The sequence below is a fragment of the Mauremys mutica genome, chromosome 18 (genome assembly GCF_020497125.1).
Source record: "Mauremys mutica isolate MM-2020 ecotype Southern chromosome 18, ASM2049712v1, whole genome shotgun sequence".
In the NCBI taxonomy this organism is placed as follows: domain Eukaryota; kingdom Metazoa; phylum Chordata; order Testudines; family Geoemydidae; genus Mauremys; species Mauremys mutica.
The window spans coordinates 26,955,846-26,976,388 of NC_059089.1; the positions used below are offsets into that span (position 1 = coordinate 26,955,846).

Below are 20,543 nucleotides of genomic sequence, written 5' to 3' on the forward strand. Positions count from 1 at the left end.
CTATTAGTCCAAATTGTTTGCTTTTTCCACCAGATCCCCATTCCAGACAATGGCTACAAATGTGCCCTAAACAATGGGAATTGTTAACAGTGTCAGATTTGCAGACTGTTTCTGTATCTCAGTTGAAGTTTGGTGTAAGTGTTGCTTGCAAAATGCAGAAACTTACAATGTATAATTCTAGAATACTCCAAACCGTACTCTGGAAACAAGGCCCTCATTAGTTTCAAAAGGCAGATCTTACTCAATCACCATGTACAGAGGAAAATGAAAAGGCTTAAAATATCTTGTTAGCCAAAATACTCATCAAGTCAGTCTAACTTTCCAAATTATGCCTACGTGCACTGGAAATTCAGATTGTTTTTAAAAACAGTCATTGGGGCTACAGTAAATGTGCTCCACTAAAAATAAAAGCACAAGTTTTAAATTCATAACATCCTTATTTGACTATTGATGTGTGCACGCATGGGTGTATACACACACACACACACTGTAGTCACACCACAGTGAGTGCAGGTAAAGCAACAGATTTCTTTCAAAGCCCTGTGTCTCTCATATCCTGGGACTAGCACAGCTACAACACCGCATACAACAATTTAAGCAACTGGCAGAGATCACTTCCAGATGGTTTGCATAGTTTGAAAGAGTTAGGATAATTAGGCAGATGGAAGAATATGGCAATTTAGGGAGAATTTAAACAAATCCTTTTGCAGCTAAAAGCTGAATACAAAAGTATGTAATTAATTTAATCTAAATCATGAACTTTCTAGGCAGAAGTTTTCACATGTTCAACCTAAAATTTGAAGGGATACCAATAACTTGGGGATGGAGCTGTGGGTGGGTGGGGGGAAAATCACACTTCCTTCTGAAAGTTGTTGTTTTTTTTAAATCAGCAATACCCACAACTTGTTTTTTTCTTCTTTTCAGGTTGTTTACTTTGGGTGGGGTTTCCAAAAGCTTTCAGTATTGGCCTAACTCTGCTCCCACTGGAGTGAATGGCAACACATCCATTAATTCTTGCTTTCATTGAAGTCAAAGTCCAACATGGTGCACTTTTGGAAATCCCACCCTGTGTATAAGTCAATCTCTGTTTCATGGATGGATAGTTGCTTTTCCTCTCTCGTGCTAGCATGGCTACAATGCTCATGTGGAGCTCTTGAAGTTTACCTGCCCACTTCCTCAGGTCCTGCAAGAAGGTTTATCAATCAGTAACAGAAGCAACAAAACTGAAACCCAAGCGGTACCAGGCAAAGGCAAACACACAAAAGGAGGGAGAGTTGGGCTAGGCATGTTTTGTGGTGTTGATTTCACATGTGCCCAAAAGACATTTCTAAACATCAACAGCGGAGCAGAAAAGCCTTTACACATTTTTAAAGAATTTAAGAAATTCTAGTTGACAGTGTCCTTTTAACTGGAGCCAATAGGAACTATTTCAGGGTAAAGTTCTGATTCTCACCATTATTAAGCAACTGCGGAAGCAGTGGTCAGTCTCTCCCTTCCCTCCCCCATTTCATGTTATTTGTAGTAGAGCATGTAGACAAACAAATTGAGATTGATATGTTCTGAAGAGCTCTCAATTCAGTCCTCCACAGCCACTAAAGATCAAATGTGTTTTAAAAGCAACAGAACAAAAAGTTCTCCAAAGACCTGAGGCAGGTGTGTGTACCCTTTCAATGAAAATAAAGAAAAGCTGTTTTGGTTTTTTCCATCCTGAGTTTGGTTTATAGATTTAAAATTACTTAAACTTTAAAATGAAGCCTAAAATACATTAAGTACTTCCCTATTTAAATATTTAGACTTCTTAATTGGATAAGAAAGGGCATTTGTTTACTGTACAGTTACCAATTGGAACATTCAGAACAATTCTAAGCAGTAGTCCAAGTCATCTTTGTATAAAGAACTGCAGTCTTACATGCCTGCGATTCATTAGCCCTCAGCTACACAGTTCCATTTAATAATTAAAATACTGCTATTCAAGACCTTGCAATAAAGAATGCGGATCCCTCAGCAGTGTTTCCACTGCTGGCCCAGGGAAAACAGATGCATGGAAACTATGTAGGGCGTATGTATGCACGTAGCAGCCTTCAGATAGCTTCAGTGAACATTCAACGCTGTCGGTGAGTTTGAGAATTAGAAAAAACCATCGACCGTTGACTGTACCTTGAGGTTTATCACAGACACATTGCTAAATGGAAAACTTGAACTTTATATATATTACATTTGGTTGCTATTAACAGGTCATGATGTAACATTTTACATTGTGAACAAAGACTAGTTGAGATTCCTAAACCCCCGCCCCTCCTTATAAGTATCTATGTATTTTTTAAAAGGATGTCTTCGGTTTTAAACATTAAACTGTTACATTTTTGTTTTGGTTTTTAAACACATTAAGTGGGATTTCAACAAAAGAAAGTCTGAGTGAAAGTAATGGAAAGTTTTGCACACAGCTGATACAGAAGCAATAACATGTCCACAAATGAACAGTAAAATTTGGAAACGAAATTTGAGAATGTTGTGCTAAAAGAAATGTGATGCAAACTAGTTCAGAATGGAAAACTACTTCCCATTTGGGCTGGCAATTTGAGCTTTGCTGGAAAAGCTTTGGAATGTCATTTAATTTGTTCTTGTGAACCTGCTTCCCCTAATCCTCACCAACTGCTCACCAGGAGTATTAACCAAGAATACTGAATTCCATATTACTAAACCCAGCTGTCCCTCCATCTTACACTGTCACAAGACAACTGTTTGGGGAAGAAAGTTCAGCTCCTTTCATGGGATAGTTAAATGTAAAATCACCTCAGCAAACAACCAGACACAGGGCACCCTGTCCACCCTGCTTAGAACATCATATATACCACTGTACCCACAAAATGCTTTAAAAGAAGAGACAGAGGGTGGGTGGGAGGGAGAGGGTTATTTTTGCAAGGATTATGGAAGCCAATAAAGAGATTACTTAGGTTAAAAGTTAGATTGTTGTACCAAACAATCTTAAAATGAATGCCCTGTGTCTGGCATTGCAGGCTGTGCCTTACAGAACTTTGCAACTGAAGATCCAACAAAAATTAAACTACATCTTTTACTGCCCTTCCCTCCTTTTAAAGCAAAACTCAGTTTTAAAACTGAAAAAGGCTAGGAATTATGGAGCGAATTCTGGAGGATGTTTGTCTTTGCTTCTGAATATTCTAAATTTGTATAAAATTTCTTCTCAGTAAGTGGTCAATTAATATGCAGCATCCTTACCAAAAAAAAAAACCACTTATTCTTGGCACCAAAGGAGTTTTAGGCTATCATGATAAAGATGTAAAGAAAATGGATCTGTCTTAAGTATGAAGTCTCAGAAAATGCGTTTTACTCCAAACTTCTGATACAGAAGACAGAAGAGCAAATTTTTCATGAAAAGCATTATCTGCCTTTCCCAAGTGTGCATCACAATACCTTCATGAGTAAGTTAAGCAGCATTGCCAGACCCTTTTCCAAAAGCATATTAGCCATTCCCCTTTCTTTTGTTCAAAAAAGTGGTCAACTGACCTATAGCTGTCAATTAAGGCCAGATCTACACACAAAGCTTTTGCCAGTTGTACTAGTGTCAGATGGGGTGTGATTTTTTATATTTCTGCATTTGCAAAAGCCCTAGTGTAGACAGTTATATCAGCAAAAGAAGTGCTTTTGCCATTATAGCTACGGGGAACTGGAATAACCAACAGAAGCACTTTTGACAGGTTAAGGCGCATCTACATCAGGACAATTTGCAGAATAGTTATACTAGCATGCATTTCTAGTACAGAACAAGCCTAAAAATCTTTAGCTGGCCAGAATCTGGCCTTCTGAAATGGCTAGACTGAAAGGGTAAACTGAGAACTTATAGAAGGTAGTTGGCATATATAAATGCAGCTGTGATCACCTATGATTTTTTAGTAGCCAAAAAGTGAAGAGACAACGGGCGGGATTTTCAAAACAAACAAAAAAAATCTTTAAATTCCTTATGAGCACACATCTCATTTAAAGTCAATGGAATTTAGGCACCTGAATTATTCAGGTGTATTTGAAAGTCCCACCCTATGTTCTTAAATGCAACAGAGCAACCATGAGAATTTATCTAAGTATCAAGCCTTAGGACAATTCAAAGACAATGCAGGTAGGTAGATGCCTGAAAGATCTGTGGCGCAAAAATAAAATGGTTGTGCAAAACAATTTTAAAATTACCCCATTTTGTATAGACTTTAGAACTAGTCAGTCAACTGTTCTTCTATTTTCTCCATCTACATGTACTTTACACACTGTACCAAGGTAATAAGACCCTTATTGGAATAATGTGTGTGTCCTGGAAGACAGAAGACACACAAGGTAAGTGAAACAATATCTTTTACTGGACCAATTTCTTTTGGTGGAAGGGACAAGCTTTCAAGCTTCACAGAGCTCCTCTTCAGGTCTTGGGATGGTAACCAGAGTGTCTAAGCTAAATACAAGTTGGGACAGTGTTGATGTTTTATTAATTACTCCACAGAACTACAGACTGGACTGTATCTGAAGAAATACTACTGCACAGCTTAAGCATCTAATGGCTGCAATCAACATTCATTGCTGTCGGTGGGTTTTAGTTTGTATCAACTCACTGATCAATGAATGCAAACTGCGGACCAGATATCTAAGAGACTGCAAATTCATGCAAGTGTTTTGTGCCAAGAAAAGATGGCTCATATTTTCTGTTCAATAGGGGCTACATTCTGGATTACTGTATTTTTAAAGCTGTGTCTAGTGGTAACAGCACAGGATGAATCAGGACTCCTGGTTCTGCCACTGGCTCTTGGGGGAACATCAAGGTAAGTTACTTAAGCTCTGTCTCTCTGCATGAAAATTTACCAACTAGCTGCCCAGGAGGTTGTAAGGTTTAATGTTTATAAACAACTCCAATTTTTTGATGAAAGGAGCCATTGTAACCCTTGCAGAGAGTAGGCCTCATAACTGAACATAGGTATGTTCATTGAAAGTATGAACTATTTTGTTTAAAACCCTTCAGACACCAATTCTCATGCAACACTGCAAGCAAGAGGCTCCTTTCATACTTTTTGATGCAGTGTAAAAAGAATCTTTTAGCCCCCAACATGGCAGATTCCAGACTTCAGCCTGCACACAAAGGCAGACACTTCTCTCAGGATTCTTTTCACAAGTAGTCTGAACTGAAGCAGTTCTCCCAATCAGCTATCTTCAAGCAACATGTTGCTTCAAGAGAATTATGAGGGGAATACCCCACAACATACATATGAAACACAAAGTATGGGATATGGCCAAAATAAACTGTTGCTCATACAGTTCTGTATAGGTCTGAATTTCTCACTGACATGCAGCATTAAAGTATTGTACATCTTGTACTATATGTATGCCGCTGTGCATTAAGAAAGGTGTTTTTGAAGAGAAATTACACCTGTGTAAAGCATATTATTGATAGAAAAGTGAAGCGTAAGAATGGGTAATTGATTAACTTTAGTGCTAAATACCATACTAGAATATTTTTCCCCACACATCACAACTAGCTTTGAAATGTTACCTACGAACCTCACATCTAAAAAAGTGTTGAGAGGTTTTCATCTACTGCACCAAAAAAAGAATGCCAGACAGACTCAACAAGAAGCAGACACTGCCAGGCAGGACTCTTCTTCATAACAAGTGAATACAACAGGTTTGTTTTTTTCCAGGAGAGGCAGTGATGAGAAAATCTAAGTTTTGATTTTTAATAGTCAATTAAAGCCATTTATAAAAGCCCTACAAAATCTATATTAGGGTTCCAGACAAGAATACAGGTGGCTGCTTGTCACAAATATTTTGTAGCACCACTCCCCAAAAATGTATTTTCCCTCCCACAAACTGAGTTGCAGTGACACTTTCTGCATCCCCAGGAGACTCCGTGGAACTGCTGGTGAAAGCACTGAACTCCAGCAGGTAAGGGCTCTTCACAGCAAGATACTCCCCCAATTGTCACCTAACAGAGCTGTCGGACTGGTAATGAGCAAACTCATAATCACTTCCAACTGCAGAGGAAATTCAAATTTCATCCCAATGAAAGATATTTTATTTATATACATACATTAGTGCCTGTACAGTAGATTGAGGAAGGCTTAAACTGTCAGAACTATAATCTTTGTGCCAGGTATGTTGGATCTGCAGACTTCCTGCCAGAAGAAGGGGAAATTTAACTGAATATTTCCTATTTAACAGATCCATCACAATGGGATGTCGAACTGCAGCATGTCACCAGGCCAAGAAACAAAGGACGAATGGGCTAGACTTTTTAAAAACATGTATCAATTTACTGGGTAAACATAGGATGCAGAGCCCTCCCTCCAACAGCAGGGACTGATCAGGCCTATACCCTTAATTTTTAAAACTTAAGGAAGTTATGTCAACTTGACCATTTGGCCACCCTACACATCTGTTTTTTAAATGATCATTCAGGCCAGGAGGGTTCCTGGCTCTGAATGAACGAGCACAAACAGTCAAGGGGAATGCAGTTTCTACCTCTGAATGCTTCTGAAGTGTGCCACTTGGCAGCTTGCGCCCCCCCCCCCTCGTTTATTTATGATAGATGTTGCAGGCCAACAGAGCTAGAGATTTTTCTGACTTGGGTACTTAGCATTAAAGGTTGATTTTTAGAGCTTTTTTGACAGCAAGGTTATGCCGGGGGGGCAGGCGTTTGTTTGTTTTTGTTCCACTGATTGGGATTTTTGTTTAAAATGGTCTTTTGCATGTGGGCAGAAAAGTATAGAAGACGACATTTCTTGTACTTAGGTTTGTTTGAGGAATCAAGGCTGTGTTAAATCCTAACACAACTTTGCTATCATGAGAGGTGTGGGACTGCTGTTCCACAGTAAGACCTTACCCCCCGAAAACACTCTTTGCCAAAGATATTGAAACCAGGATGACAACATTTAAAGATAAAAAAATCTAAGTCTATTTTTTACAAGAAATCAAAAGGATGCTTTAGACAGGGTATTTAATACAAGATTTAGGTCCCAAGAGGGAGATCTCATTGGTGTAGTGTTGCAAAACAAGGACACTCTAGGACATTGTATGTCTGGTTAAGACGACAATCCCGCCATCTCTAGTGAGCTAGAAACGTCTACCACTTTGATTTTAGAGCATCTGAGGGTTTGGCCCATACTAAGACTTTATTAGAACAACTCCAAACAAGACATGTTCCCTTGTCTTGATTAGGTTCATCCATACCAATACTTAGCACTATGCCTCATTTACGGACCAGGCCCTTGAAGATGCGCTGTTTATAGAATACTTTCTCAGGAATGAAGATGATACAAACAGCTGAATATCCGATTTAAATTCATACCTCTTAAATATCCAGAGTAATTAATCTAGCTACAGGGTTTGCATGTGGAATTTGACCCCTGAGAACAGATCCTTCTTGTGGGCTGGGTCTAACTTAGCAGTGGTTGCCTCCTGAATTGGATACAAGACAACCAGGATCTCTGGACAAGGCAGGGACATTCTAGCTCATTTCTGACATTTACTTTTTATTTAATTGTCCTGAAGAACATTATGAACAGAAGAAAAAGTGATTATTTTGGCCATGGGAGAACAGGCTGTAGCTACAGCCTATTAATCTCCATTTGTAAAAAGACTTTTGCTGAAAATATACCTCCCTCCTGGAGTAGGGCCTAACAGATTAACAAGACAGAGCCTAAAAAGAACAGGAGTACTTGTGCACCTTAAAGACTAACATTTATTTTAGCATGAGCTTTCGTGAGCTACAGCTCACTTCTTCGGATGCATAGAATGGAACACACAGACAGGAGATATTTATACATACAGAGAACATGAAAAGGTGGAAGTATGCATAACAGGAAAAGTCTAGTCAATTGAGATGAGCTATCAGCAGTAGGAAAAAAAACTTTCTGAAGTGATAATTAAGATGGCCCATAGAAGGTGTAAGGAGAACTTAACATAGGGAAATAGATTCAGTTAGTGTAATGACCCAACCATTCCCAGTCTCTGTTAAGGCCAGAGTTAACTGTATCTAATTTGCACATTAATTCGAGTTCAGCACTTGGGATGTACACTCTACTATCCTTTGCCTGCTTAACCACCTGCTACAAAGCTTATTACTTATTTTTAATGCTTGAGAATACAGAAGATTCTCCCTCCCCTTCGTTCCTTCGTCCAGGAAGAGAGACTATTAAACACCCGTAGTATGGTTTCACAGAGTTTAAGGCCCACCCTCCAAGACATTGCCTATACCATGGGGTTGAACATCTCATAGCAGAAGACCAAGCTCTAGAACCCTTGGAGCTGGGTCACCAGAATCACCAGTGCAGGATGTGGGGGGGGGGGGTCCATGTACCATGGAGAGTGTTGATGATGCAGAGTTAAACAGTTGCAGCAAACTGGACATTTGACAAACAGGGCTTGCCACCTCCAATGTGAAGTCCAAGGCTTGCTAATGGATTCAGAAAACATGTTTGTGCTGAGACAAAGTTCAGGGTCTATCAAACCTGCATACTACAGTACTTGTATTGCTATATAGACCAGAAACCTATAACCTCTTACAGTCAGACTTGGAGTGGCTAGAGGCATTCCATATGTGCAGTCAGTACCGGATCCTGAGCATGAAGTGGTTTGACTGTGAGAAAAGTCAACCGAACAGATCTGGCCTTCCTTCAGTTGTTCATTACATTTAAATGCACACATTTAAATGTGTGCTTCAGCCCTGTCTCCAGAATGGACAAAAATACCTGGGCACACTGTGCTCTCAAGCTCTCCATCAAGGGGTGAAAGTGTGCATGCCCTGACCCCACCCGGCACCACCCATGGCGCTGCCCCAGAGATTTGTGAATTCACAGGATTGAACCAGATCTGGGCACTTCATTACATGCCTGCAGTGACACCATCAACCATGGTCATTCTGGCTGATGCTAACATCAAATACGCTGAGTCTACTGAGGACAGTTGCATGGTTGAGGATCTGGTATCTTTTCTTGCATTAAGGCCACTGATATCTTGCAACACTTTCACAGGTACATCTTGGCTTATCAGGGCTGAAGTTAGCTCTTAGGACATAACTGATTGCACTCGGACTGTGATCAGCTGATACTGTGTTGGAGATCTGTTCTTCTAGTACACTTGAATGAAATTGTTCCCTGCATGGGCTGTAATTCCAAGGGGTAGTGGCTCAGTGCTAATAAAGGTTGTCAAATCTCAGGCCTTCAGCATGGTGTGTACCCTGCCCTTACAGGGTTCCCTCCTTCTGCATAAGACAGAAGGAGAGTGGCTTCCATGTCCTAAGATATCACTGAAGAGAGATCTGAAGGGAAACACACAAGCTGCTATGCTATAGAAATAAGCAATATTTTAAAGGCTCACTCTTGAAATTATCTCTAAGTGAGCTTCTTGAACTTTATTGATGTTTCCTAAGCCCCTGCTCAAGGGAAAGATAAGGGAAGCCTTCATGTGGAGCATACATGTTGTTCCACTGAATACCATAATGAGCAAGGCAATGTTACATATGCAACCACATGACCACAGTCAGTCAACAAGACAGTCACTTAAGGGGGAGTGGGAAAGCATTCAGAAATAATGAACCAAAAGGCCCTTACCCCCTACTGTATGAAACACTCTCCCTTGTGTTCCTCCAGAGCTGGTGGCTCAGAAGCAAGCAATACAACTGAGGGGCACAGCTAACCCCAGATAGCCCAGGCATTTATGCACCCTTCTGCCTGCTTCTCTACTCCTCTGGTTGTTTGTGAGGTGCTCCAAGCAGAGAAACCTGCCCAGAAAGCTGAAGCCAGCTACCTTATCAGAAGGGATGTCTCCAGGAAAAGTAACAGCCCAGTTACTCTTAGAATCCAATCAGCCAACTATTCATACAAAATCCTTTTTTGGTTTTGTTTTCTGGTTGATCTGAGCAGCAGGCCTCAACCCTTCTTGCAGCTGCTTGTGATAGACTATGGTTAGGTGCTCACAGGTGTGGCCACTCCAAGCCTGGCTTTACTGGGAAAGTGCCACATGGCCAAAGGCTTTACCAACTAGCCAGTGAAAATAGTGCATAATACTTTGTAGTTGTTCATATTACCATTTTATTTACTACAACATGAATGATCATCCTGAAATGGACTGAAGTTCCTGCTGTGCTCACTTTTCCATAATTTTATTCAAGGATAGCTTGTTTACTAATGAAATCTAGTCACCTGGTAACACAAGTAAAGGATATGGGACTTGTCTTATCTGCAATCTGTTAAATTGCCTGATCCTGAAGGTCCTGCAATCTAATAAAATCATTTGTCCAAACACAGATGAACAGATTTTCACAATCACCTCCACACCCCACAGAAGAATTCTGACCATTTTGTCCCTTCATATCTCAAACACGAGTCAAAACACACTCCTCTACCACACCCACAAGAAACTACACATTATTTTCTTTTAAAGGTTTAAGACCCTTGAAAGAGCCTGTTTCTCAGGCAGCAAAATGGAAGGCGCTGCTCTTTTTAAAGGCACATGCTGTACTTCCCTTTGGCTGGAATTCTCTAAAGCAAAATACGTCCCAAGGGGACAGGAAACTCAACAGTACTGCTGGATTGTTCACACAAATTCTTTTCAAATGCTTGTAACAGTATTTTGAATCTTTAGCTCTGACCCTGCAAAGACTTATGCATGTGATTAATTTTCCACACATTAATATCCTCATTGAACTCAGTGGGACTGCTCAGGTGTAAAGATAACCACAGACAGAACTCTGCAGAATTGGCGTTTTAAAGGATCTTTCCCCAAGCCTCACACACTGAAAGGCCCTGCTCGCTTAATGTAACCACCTCCATTTTAGCACCACCACCTCAGTACAGCTCCAGTGAAACACCCTATTTTCGAAGATTTATAACATGGTATAAATATTTCAGCATGATTTTACAAAAAAGCAGCTTGCAAGGTCTCAGCTGGGGAGTAGGCATGTTTTCACATAATTAAAAATTCAAGAAGTGCAAAACAAATGACAAGATTCCTGGGTTTAGATACAGTTTTTGCCCTTGTGCAATTTAAAACAGCTTTCTTTCTATAGAAAATTTGGAGGATCTTCATTCAAAATATGGCTGTCTCCTTTAGACATTTTCAAGGACATTGTAAGTGATGTTGACCTACAATGAAATGAAGGCAGCACACACACTAGTGCTTTCCATAAGGCAATTACAGTCAGTGTACAGTGACGGTTCTGCTCTACCTCAGTGGGAGTAGAGAAGAGGTGCAGTCCCAACACAACACAAAGCATGTTCACCTCAACTGCAAAGATGCATTAGTAAAACTAATTTAGTCAGGGACACTGAGTTAAACAAAAATCTGAAGCCTAATAACCCAGGAGAGTCACAGCAAAAGGATAGCCCAATTCACTGGCACAATAAGCTACAAAAAGCCAAGGATAAAATGGGTGCTCTGCAGACCTTAAGTAAAAGTTTTGGATGCATAAACAAGTATCTGGGAACTCTGAGTTTTATCTTCTTCTGCATTCATATAATTCTGAAAGTCCTGAATGGATTTGGTAAAGAAGCAGCAAAGTAGGAAGCCTTCCCCATTTGATCAACTAAGAAAAACAGATGGCTCAAGTGTTGACAAGCACATCGCCCATAATACCACGATGCAAAAAACAAATGTGAAAACCATAGTTCAGTTCTTGCTATTAAGCAGCCTTACCATGAGCATTCAGCAAATATATCCAGATGCTAGGATATTACACAAAATTACATTTATCTTAATACACTTTGTGCCTTACGGAGATGTGACACCCATAAATCCAAGTAACGCTGGGCAATAAAGATTAAACATTACACTATTTTTTTAAATCATCATAGCTGATTTTCAAAAATATGCACATTCAGTTTGTGCGCCTAGTTTGCACATGCAGTTCCAACAACTACACCTGTAAAACTGGCAGTTTGTATTTGCAAACAATCAAGATACAGGCCTCACCAAATTGCACACAAAAGTCTGATTTGTCCATGCAATCACTCATTATATAGACTAATTAAGCAAGAAATTTCACATATGCTTTTGAAAGTCAGGCCGTAGTAGCATATTTTAAATGCTCAAGCCACGAAAAATAATTATAGCTATAATACTCTCATAGAATCATAGAACTTAAGATCAGAAGGGACCATTATGATCATCTAGTCTGACCTCCCGCAAGATGCAGGCCACAAAAGCTGACCCACCCACTCCTGAAATAATTCTCTCCCTTGACTCTCCACAAACTACATTGCTGTGTGAAAGCTTCTTCAAAGATTTAAATGATTTCTCAGGTGCAAACAGGTGCAATCCCCCAGCACAATGAGGTCAAGGAGATAGAGCATCTCTGGACTTTGAACCTCTTGAGTTTGTGTGGTTGCCCCTGAAACTTATTTGACCATTATCTTCTAAATAAACTGCCAGTTAATTGTTTACCTATTTTGAGAATGCCCCAGGGAGTTTCCAACAAATTAAATACATTGTCTTAAAGCAGGAGAAATCTGCACTGAATTGCTGCCTCTGTTTAGAATTAGATATTTAGAATTTACACCTATAAACTCCTGTCTCTGATAAGGACTTATTGCCACCTAGTGGATTACTTACATTTAGTCCTCAGATATACTAATTACCACTAGATGGAGACTGAAAATCTTAACTTTAGGACTTTCAGAATCCAGTTACTTCACTAGTAATGGCTTATTTTTAAAGTAGCATAAGGGAGTTAAAATGCCCTAAATCCATTCAAACTTAAGCCTGGGCACCAACTCCCTTCATCTCTTTTGAAAATCCTGGTCTGTATGACTAGGAGAATGTCTGCATATAAGACCGTGTCTACATGGGACGGGTTTTGCTGATATAGTTAATCCAGCAAACTCTATAGGGTGGATGCAGTTATATTGGTATAGAAGTGCTTGTACCAGATCAAGTGAGTCTACACTAAAGGTTTTTTCCCCCAGCATAGCTATATCAGTTAAACATATATCATGCACATAGCTATGATGGCAAAACTTAGTATAGACCAGGTCTAGGGCACTTTTGTGAGGGGAAGAAAATAAGAATTCTTCCTGAAAGTGGAATGCCCTGCTCCTTAAGTGAACTTTTTTTTACTGCATTGCTCTTCAAAAACTTCTATACTGAAGTACTATTTCAATTCACTGGCAATCTCAAAACAAAGGAAGTTGTCAATGAAAAAGAAATGCAACCTAGTCATGTGGGGTAAGAGAAAGAAAGGTACTTACTGCCCACAGAGTTCATAGGAAGCCCAGGAGATGAGAAACTCATCTGTTCGACATCTGTAGCTAATAAGAAAAAAAATGTTTAGGCACTTGCATTTATTTAAAATAGAAATTGCAATATTTAATTTTGAAAGTTAAAATAAATGCATGTTTACACTCATATGTCCATCTGTCCATCCCCCCTTTTCATCATGTTAGATAGTTGCATATAAAGGCTAATTTCAATTGTTATATCTGAGAAAACAAATTTCAGCATTAATTTTTTCCTCCCTAAAAGCCCCTACAATTGACATAAATCTCCAAATTAGAGAGACACTACACACATGTATGCTGCCATGTTGTATATGCATGCATGGGCATAAAAATATTGTTCAAAATATTGTAACATTCACTTTGGTATTTCAAGACTTTTGAGTGCTTATTTATGCAATCTGAACATTCGTGTAAATGTAGATGAGATTTTTCTAGATTCTTATTTAAAAAGAATACGAAGAGTATCTTTACAATGTTGCTAACTTACAAGCAGCAGCTAAATTCCATAATCTCAGCTATAGAGTTTACCACCTGTGAAAGTGCATTGCAATCCCAAATTTTCAGAAGTCATGAGTCACACCCCAAAAGTCATGACATTTTTAATATCATAATTTTTAAGCCAATGTATTTATGGGATTTTTATATGCCAGGTTGAGACTTTGGAGGGAAGTCACTAACCCTTAAAATGTTTGCAACCATTTCTGGTTCAAAATTGAACCTTACATACACATACAGTACTGAAATGTAGCTGGAAGGGAGACCGCACTTACCCTACTAACCCCAGAATGCAGTCTCAAGCAGACATGGCTGCAATGCTCAGTTGTGCCTGATTAATGTTTTCAAGCTTCAATTTAAATATCTAGAAATTTAGTCACATTCATTTCAAAAGGGAGCATCACATGACTTCAGGAGCTGGGGTCTGAATAAAAGCACTAAGTATCAAGACTTGCCCAAAAATCTGAGATGACAAAATTGCTGGAACTCCTGCTCCCATGAATTTCAGGAGGTCCTTAGAAGTTAAGTTTGCCCTTCTGAAAACTTAAGGAGTTGTACAGAGCAGTCTTAAACCTTACAGAATGTAGCAACCCACCCTAACCATTTCACACCATCAATATGCCACACATGCATGCACAGTCTTAACTGTACTCTTTGAGCTTACTAAAAATATCAAAAAGGACTTAGTACACCTTCTGTGAGAGGGTCATAGCTTAATCATATGCAAACCAAATGTCAGAATAATCAATTGTGGCTACTTCAATGCAAGTTTAACTTTCTGCAGTAGAAAGTGCTGGGCTAGAAGTATTCAAAGGAATCTCAACAATTCTTCCACATGGAGAAAAGTATTTCACTCTCTTTACCAATAACTTAGACAACTGAACCAGTTTTACTCCAAGTTTATTCAAAAAACACACACTCTCAGTCTTTGGGCTGAGACTAAGACTGGAAAATTTCAGCAAGTCATGAGCCTCTGGAAACAGGTTGGGTGAAAACAGTTATGCAATTGTAGGTACTACAGCAGCCAATGCCACTCTCCCCATGATAAACATACTGTGTATTTGTGCTTCTATTTGTCACCATCATGTAGTTTTAAAAGTTTATTCTTCAGACATTACATAGCAAAAAGAAAGTTACCTTTACTGTATTTATTCATGTCATTTTATTAATATCTCAAGGTATCAAGAGACACTAGTACTAAAGTTAGGATTTTTATTTAAGCAATTTTATTTTATCCTCCATCCCTTTAAGAGATATCTATCTTCCATACCAACATGTGCTATTGTTTCAAAGCATTCATTTCTCTAGTCAGATAACAGGCATGTGTAACTGTCTCTGAAAACTATGTTTTCATCAGTTTGCAAAGAATTCCTAAACTCTAGGCTCCATCAGCTTTAAATTCTACATATTAACCTCTGAAATGGGTCAGCCCTAGAAATGGCAGAAGGGGTCAAGAAGATGAGATCCAAACAGGGTCTGGAGCCCCTTCAAAAGGATCCTTATCAGAAAAGAGATCCCCTTCAAAACACTGCATAATGCAGGGGCCCTCTCCCAACATCTGATCAGCAGCTGCACCAGAAGTAGTTTCCCTCCAGCACAAGGAAGCCCGGAGCATGTATCAGATATAGAAGAATATCATGCAGTTGGGGGAGGAAAAGAGGATCCAAGGTTCGAGAGGGGTCTAACTCCAGACAGGAGCCCTAACTTTGGAGAAGTTGACATCTAGGAAGGACCCATCTACAAGAAATAGGTTCAGTTGTGATCATAGATCAGATAACGCCTTCTATTCTCACTTTAGAAATCACTATCAACAGGAATTTGTTTTTGAAAAGCATGTCCAGGATTCCCAGGCATTGTATCATTTCTTCCCCCCGCCCCAGTAATACTTCCTATATTTTACCTTTTCATTATGGTCTGGATATACAGGTTTGTGACTCTGCTTTTCTAGCGTTATTTGAATTTGTCTCTTCCTCACATCCCCATGATCTCCCAAGTCCATCAAGCAGGAGAATCAGTTTTCTTGCTAGTAGATTATGTCCTACATCTACCCTTTAGACCAAAAACAATGCAGCAATATACAACACTACATTCCTAAACCACAGAACTCACTCCTGGCAGCATACCTTCATAGCACAATACAAGGGTCTGTCTTTGGCCAAATCTTTCCTGCATTTTATCTTCCTATTTTTCCAATTTATTCCCTGGTGGACTAATAAACAATTGAAGACAGACAGTATTGCTGCTCCTGGTGGGTGTTTATACATCTGTTTGTAATGTGAAATGTGTCCAAATGCTACAGTAATGAGGTACACTACAGCTACAAATGAATGTTTAAGCATTTACAACAGACCATTCTTGTAGGAAACAGCAGATGTGCACTGTGGGCAGAGCACTGTAGTTATATGCCCTTCATTCCCTACTTTACTCTAACTTCACTTATCAAGAATGTTTTGTTTATACCCCTACTTTGTCTTAGTACATGGAATGAGAACAGAGATAACATCCTATATGAATCAGCAGTCATGGACCAAAAACTGTTGAGATGAAGACTATTAGTGGGAGCTTAGGGTTCTCAAAGGCATCCTGCTACATTCCAGTGGGAGACAGGAGAGACATTTTACTTCCCAGATCTGCTGAGTATTTTTATCTGAGTTTATTCTCGCTGGCATTTCTGACACCAATATTTTGGAGCACTGCTTGGTGATACTGCACTTTCAGTCTCAATGATCACATGCTCACGTTATGTAGCATATTTTTCCAAGTTTTCTAGATAGAAAAAAAACACGTTTAATATAAACTACCTTGTGTGTCCCCATCTCCTCTCAGTGATAGAAGTGTTAGCCCTATGAAAGTGCACTAACCATACCATTACCTTCTTGTTACCTATAAACTAATTTAATATATATCGATTTATGTTAGATGACTGGGAAGTTTCATCTAAGACCATCTCCTGTTACAGTTTGTGTATCTTCATATGCTGCTGAATTGTAACATGAAAAACTAAGCACAAGTGTAAAAGTGACAATTTGCTGAAGATGTTGGAGGGGTAAGTGCACACTAATATTTAAATTGGCATGGGGACAACTCCTTTAGCTTTCAAAAAGGCTAAAGTAATGGGTCAACAGATGGCCATCTAAGTTACCTGCTGCTGTTTGCAGGAGGAGGGGTCAGCTGCCTTCTGAGTCAGTCAGATGGCAGAGAACAGTCTCAGTTAGAAGTGGTTAGCAACACAAGGGAAATGACATCTGAATAACTGAATCACTTAAAGCAGTAAGCTATACCTGCAAACATCTGTAATAATTTATCGAGTTTCATTCCACAATATGCAGCTTACTTGATTAAATTAAAACTACCTCTCTTACAAGACAAATGCAGTGAGAGGTATACATTTCTTTAAGGATCTTTGTTTTAGATTTTCAAGTCAACAAGTTTTACGGGTTAAGTTTAATGCCACAATGATATTGCTCTCAACCTTCAAATATAACATTAAATAGTTTATTACAACGATAATTATGGTTCGTAGTAGATTTCCTTGAACACTGAGGCTAAGGTACTGTTTGCACTCTTGTTCCATCTAACAAGTTTAAGGATGTACAGCAATCACATTATTGCTGAAAATACTTTACACATAGTAGTACAACAAAATTAGTGAAAAATCAGTGGACTACATGCCAAACTTATATACACAGAAAATCTGCAGGTTCTGTACAACATATAAAAAATTAAAATGTTTAACATTTAGAGCAAAATTTCTATTCTTGTACAATTAGCATAGTGATGTTCAGAGCAAAATAAATTCCTGATACTGCTTTTAAATCATAATAAATTATGCACTTTACAGTTTCGATTTCAATAATGTTTTATTATGCTCTCCTGTATACAAGCACAAATTATACTCCACTTGCTCAAGGAGTGTTGGATTTTAAGCATGTATCATTTATACTAAGCTAACAAAAAAACACAAAACTCCATTTTCAACACAAAGCTCTTAAATATACAAGACTGCTGGTTCCTCCTCACCCTCTTTGTACTCCTGTAATTCATTACATGCAACATGTTTAACTTCCAAGAACGGCTTAGCTAAGAGGGGATGAGGTGGAGAAGATACGGATTTATAGACAGTTAAGGTTTTGGAAACAGGTTTGCTCTAAAAGATGACAAAAAGGACAAAATAGCTCCTTGATTATGAAGAGCAGCTGTTGCCAATCCAACTACTTACCCTATGACCTTTTCTCTGGCCAATAAGCGAACAGTGCCAATTGTTTTCTTGTATTATGTACTGTTTACAAGCCCAAGTGGCATGAAAGGAATTAATAATTTAGCTCATGGAGCTGATGACCTTTATTACGGTACCTCCTATTTGCTCTGATTTCTGTTCAGCAAAGAGCAGCCTTTAAGCCACAGGGTTGCTTTAAGCATTTCTCACTTTACAGCCTAATTGGGTACCATAACATAAATCAATTATTTCTCCTGTTTTAAGTAGCAATACCATCTATTCTTAAACCGCTAGATTTCCAGCTTCCCTTGTATTAGGCCAGGCCTTGTTCTTGAAGTTTTACAGCTGTATAGTAAACATGTTGAAGAAAAGCTTGATGAGCATTGCAGGATTAGGGCCAACTGGTAACACAAGAAAAGGTTATGCTATTTTGAACTTCTCTTGACCTTTGATTGCCCTTGTCCCTGCTTATGCTAATCAAAGGGATATATGGAGGCTACTCATAGAAATGAACTTAGCCTGAACCTGCGACATAGCATTGGACTTTGAAGATCTCAGCTCTGAGAGTGTCTTAGTAACGCTACATAAGGTCATCATCTCTCTAGCGGCTATGGGAGTTAGGACACAGCGCTCTGAGCAGATGTTGGGTATTTCTACACCAGCAGGCAAAACAGCATGCGAGTTACACTGTCCCCCTCTCAATCAGGTATCCAGAATGTTGAAAATTTACAAGGATCTCACACCTACATCTGTATTAAGCATCTGTGGGACTCCCACACACCAGGAAGCAATGCAGGAATCCTAAGTATTGACAGCAGCAGGAAGGCAGTTAAGATGCCAACCCTTCTGGAATATAGAATGTAAACAAATGTTTAAACATTCCAACCATACACGCTGCTAACGTGGAAATATGCAACAGTCTAGCAGCCCAAGGATATCTCAAGAGCTGAAGTTGATTCGTGCGTGTACACACACACTCTACATCATGGTGGGATATCTAGTCTCGCCTGATGAATATAAAGACAATGTGGGTTATTTTTCACTACATGATAAGCTTTTTGCAGTACCTTCCACTAATACGGGATATGTCAGAGCCGGGCTTACTTCCCATTTATTAACATAATGGAACAGAAACAGATCCATAACAGTTTGACACACCCCATAATGGGTGTAGAAGTACCTATCTACACTTTGTTCTTGAAATTATGTATTGCAATGGATTGCAAATGAGATAAAAGCTATAGGGCTACTGGCTTCACTGGAGCTTAATACAGAAGCTATGGACCAGACTTTTTGAAGCGAACATTTTGGGTCCTTAGCACTTTGCTACCTAAGTAGGAGTAGTTGGGAAGTGAGCTCTTTTGAAAGTTTGGCCCACACATGCAAATGCTCTGTGTTTGACTTGGTCATCACTTGATATAGCAAAGCAAAACCAGAGCTGCTATGGGTCTGAGTTAAATTAGTAATACTATATTTAAGTGCTCTCTAATTAGGGACTTGTGTAGTCCACGATTCTGCAGAATATGCTACATTTGTTTTCTAGAATCAAAGCTTTATTTAAAAAATTGAGCAACTAGCCATTATGGTTGCCACAAGAACTTTCAACTGTGTCCTCAGTGTAATCAATGCAAATTCAGTCATTTATCACCACAGACAATGTGAAATAGTCACTCTGAGATGTGCCCTAGGTATTCAACTATATGAAGTGAGGTCTCTGAAACGCTATTAGGATAATTCAAACCTAAACAGTTAAATATTTCACTGCTGATCATTTTAGCATAAACACCCACTAATTTTCTTCATCTGTAAATTGGAGGCGATACTACTCCTCTTCCTTAGAGGTCACTAAATGATGTTGCAGATGGCAGGTAATATACAGAAATGTAAAGCAGTTACCCAGATTTCTCAGAAATATTTGTATTCATGGCCCACTAAGTGATTACTACTATTATGTTATCTTAATAGCAAGTCTTACCAGATGACTTCCTGTAGAAGTCAATTACTTTAATATTTCATGACGAGGAAATGGTTTAACAGTTTGATTTTTGTATCCATTGATCATGAACATGTGGACTCAAATATAGTGAAGTGTCACATGCCAGGAAATATAGATGTAGGATTCAGTCTCTTCATACACTCATAGAATTTAAGGCAAAAAAGGACCATTAGATCTGGTCTTACCTCCTATATGTCACAGGCTATTAAATTTCACCCAGTTACCCTTGTATTGAGCCCAATGACTTGTGTTTGGCTACAGCATATCTTCCTGTAAGGCACCCAGTCTTGATCTGAAGACATCAAGAAATGGAGAAACCACTGCTTCCCTTTGTAGTTTGTTCCAATGGTTAATCAACCTCACTGTTAAATTGTGCCTTGTTTCTATTCTGAATTTGTGTGGCTTTAACTTCCAGCCACTCCCTTCTAACTATATTGAAGGGGAGGGTAGTTTCAACACCCTATGTTGGGAACACAGGCTTTAAAAGGTTTGGGAAAATGCCATAAAATCTTGGAAAGCAATTAGCTTTGCAGCCATTACAAAATACTCTTGTTTGTAGAACACCTACTTCTAT

General features: G+C 39.0%; 1 protein-coding gene across 5 annotated transcripts in view; it reads right to left on the bottom strand.

Annotated features, from left to right (window-relative positions):
* NR6A1 (nuclear receptor subfamily 6 group A member 1) overlaps nucleotides 1–20,543 on the bottom strand; it is a 192,944-nt gene that overhangs the window by 132,242 nt on the left and 40,159 nt on the right. For 3 of the 5 annotated variants that reach the window (XM_044992926.1, XM_044992925.1, XM_044992927.1), the window contains one exon: nucleotides 13,233–13,292. The exons of 1 other annotated variant lie outside the window; for it this stretch is intronic. In XM_044992926.1, coding sequence (XP_044848861.1) covers nucleotides 13,233–13,292 — 60 coding nt within the window. Of the gene's footprint in view, nucleotides 1–13,232; nucleotides 13,293–18,720; nucleotides 18,786–20,543 lie in introns of those variants that run through there. One more of the 5 variants, XM_044992929.1, reaches the window with a different exon arrangement.